Source organism: Ursus maritimus, unplaced genomic scaffold (assembly GCF_017311325.1).
Source record: "Ursus maritimus isolate PB19 unplaced genomic scaffold, ASM1731132v1 scaffold_2, whole genome shotgun sequence".
Classification (NCBI taxonomy): Eukaryota; Metazoa; Chordata; class Mammalia; order Carnivora; family Ursidae; genus Ursus; species Ursus maritimus.
The window spans coordinates 37,591,861-37,593,213 of record NW_024424452.1 but is presented as its reverse complement, the minus strand read 5'-3'; the positions used below and the strand labels follow the sequence as shown (position 1 = coordinate 37,593,213).

The 1,353-nt window shown below is 71.2% G+C and overlaps 1 protein-coding gene across 1 annotated transcript in view; it reads right to left on the bottom strand.

The window, feature by feature from the left end:
• The window catches only part of IGFALS (insulin like growth factor binding protein acid labile subunit), a 32,973-nt gene that overhangs the window by 19,266 nt on the left and 12,354 nt on the right, over window positions 1-1,353 (bottom strand). Inside the window, exon 4 of the mRNA XM_040634454.1 lies at window positions 43-1,347. Within this exon, the coding sequence (XP_040490388.1) occupies window positions 43-1,347 (1,305 nt within the window). The remainder of the gene's footprint in view (window positions 1-42; window positions 1,348-1,353) is intronic.

Genomic DNA, 1,353 nt, shown 5'->3' with positions numbered 1-1,353 from the left:
CACGGCCCGCACAAAGCGCGGCACGACGCTGGGCTGCTGGAGGGCCAGCGCCCTCAGGGCCCGGAGGGGGCAGCCACACTCCCAGGGGTTGCCCTCGAGCCACAGGCGCTCCAGGCCGGGGGCCTGCGGCGTGAAGGTCCGGAGGGAGTTGTTCCTGAGACTCAGGTAGCGCAGCTGCTCCAGCTGCGCCAGGTCGGCCTCGGGCAGGGCTTCCAGGCGGTTGTGCGACACGTCCAGCCAGAAGACGCGCCGCAGGGGCCGCAGGGTGTCCGCCGCCAGCGCCGCCAGCCGGTTGCCGGAGAGGAGCAGGTACTCCAGCTTGCCGAGGCCCTGGAAGACCGGGCCGGGCAGGTGCGTGAGCCGGTTGGCGGTGAGGTCCAGCTCCAGCAGCTCCGACAGCCCCCCCAGGCCCTGCTCCTCCACGGCCACGATGCCGCTGTCCCTGAGGAAGAGGCGGCGCAGCCCCGAGAGGCCGGCGAAGGCATGCGGCCGGATGCGGCCCAGGCAGCTGCGCTCCAGGTGCAGGCTGTGCAGCCGGCCCAGGCCGCGGAACACCTGCTCGGGCAGCGTCCGCAGGCAGTTCCCGGACAGGTTCATGACGGCCACGCCGAGGAGGCCGAGGAAGGCGCCCGCCTCGATCTCCCGGATCTGGTTGTCATTGAGCGTGAGCACCTCCAGCTGGCCCAGGCCCTCGAAGGCCTTCTCGGGCAGCTGCCGGATGCGGTTGTGGCCGAGCTGCAGCTCCTCCAGAAAGTGCAGGTCCTTGAAGGTGCGTGGCCGCAGGCCGACGATGGCGTTGTGCGAGAGGCGCAGGACGTGCAGGCCCAGCAGGCCGGGGAAGGTGTCCTCCAAGAGGCCGGCCACGCGGTTGTGCGACAGATCCAGCCAGCGCAGCGCCTTCATGCCCAGGAAGGCGCCGGGGGCCACGGCGGTGATGAGGTTGTGGTCCAGGTAGAGCTTCTGCAGCTTGGGCAGCTTGACGAACACGTTGGCCTTGATGCTGCGCAGGGCGTTCCTGCTCAGGTCCAGCTCCCGAAGCTCGGCCAGGCCGCAGAACAGCGGGGGCTGCAGGTAGGCCAGCTTGTTGCCCGCCAGCACCAGCTCGCGCAGGTTGGCCAGGCCTTGGAAGGCGGCGTCAGGGAGCACGGCCAGGCTGTTCCAGCCGAGGTTGAGGTCCCAGAGGCTGGCCAGGCCCTGGAAGAGGCCCTCGTCCACCCGGCCCAGCAGGTTGTTGCCGAGGCCGAGCGAGGCCAGGCCCGGCGTGTGCAGGAAGGTGCGGGCCGCCAGGCCGCGGAGCTGGTTCCGCTCCAGGTGCAGGTGCCGGAGCTGCTGCAGGCCGTGCAGCGCCTGTGG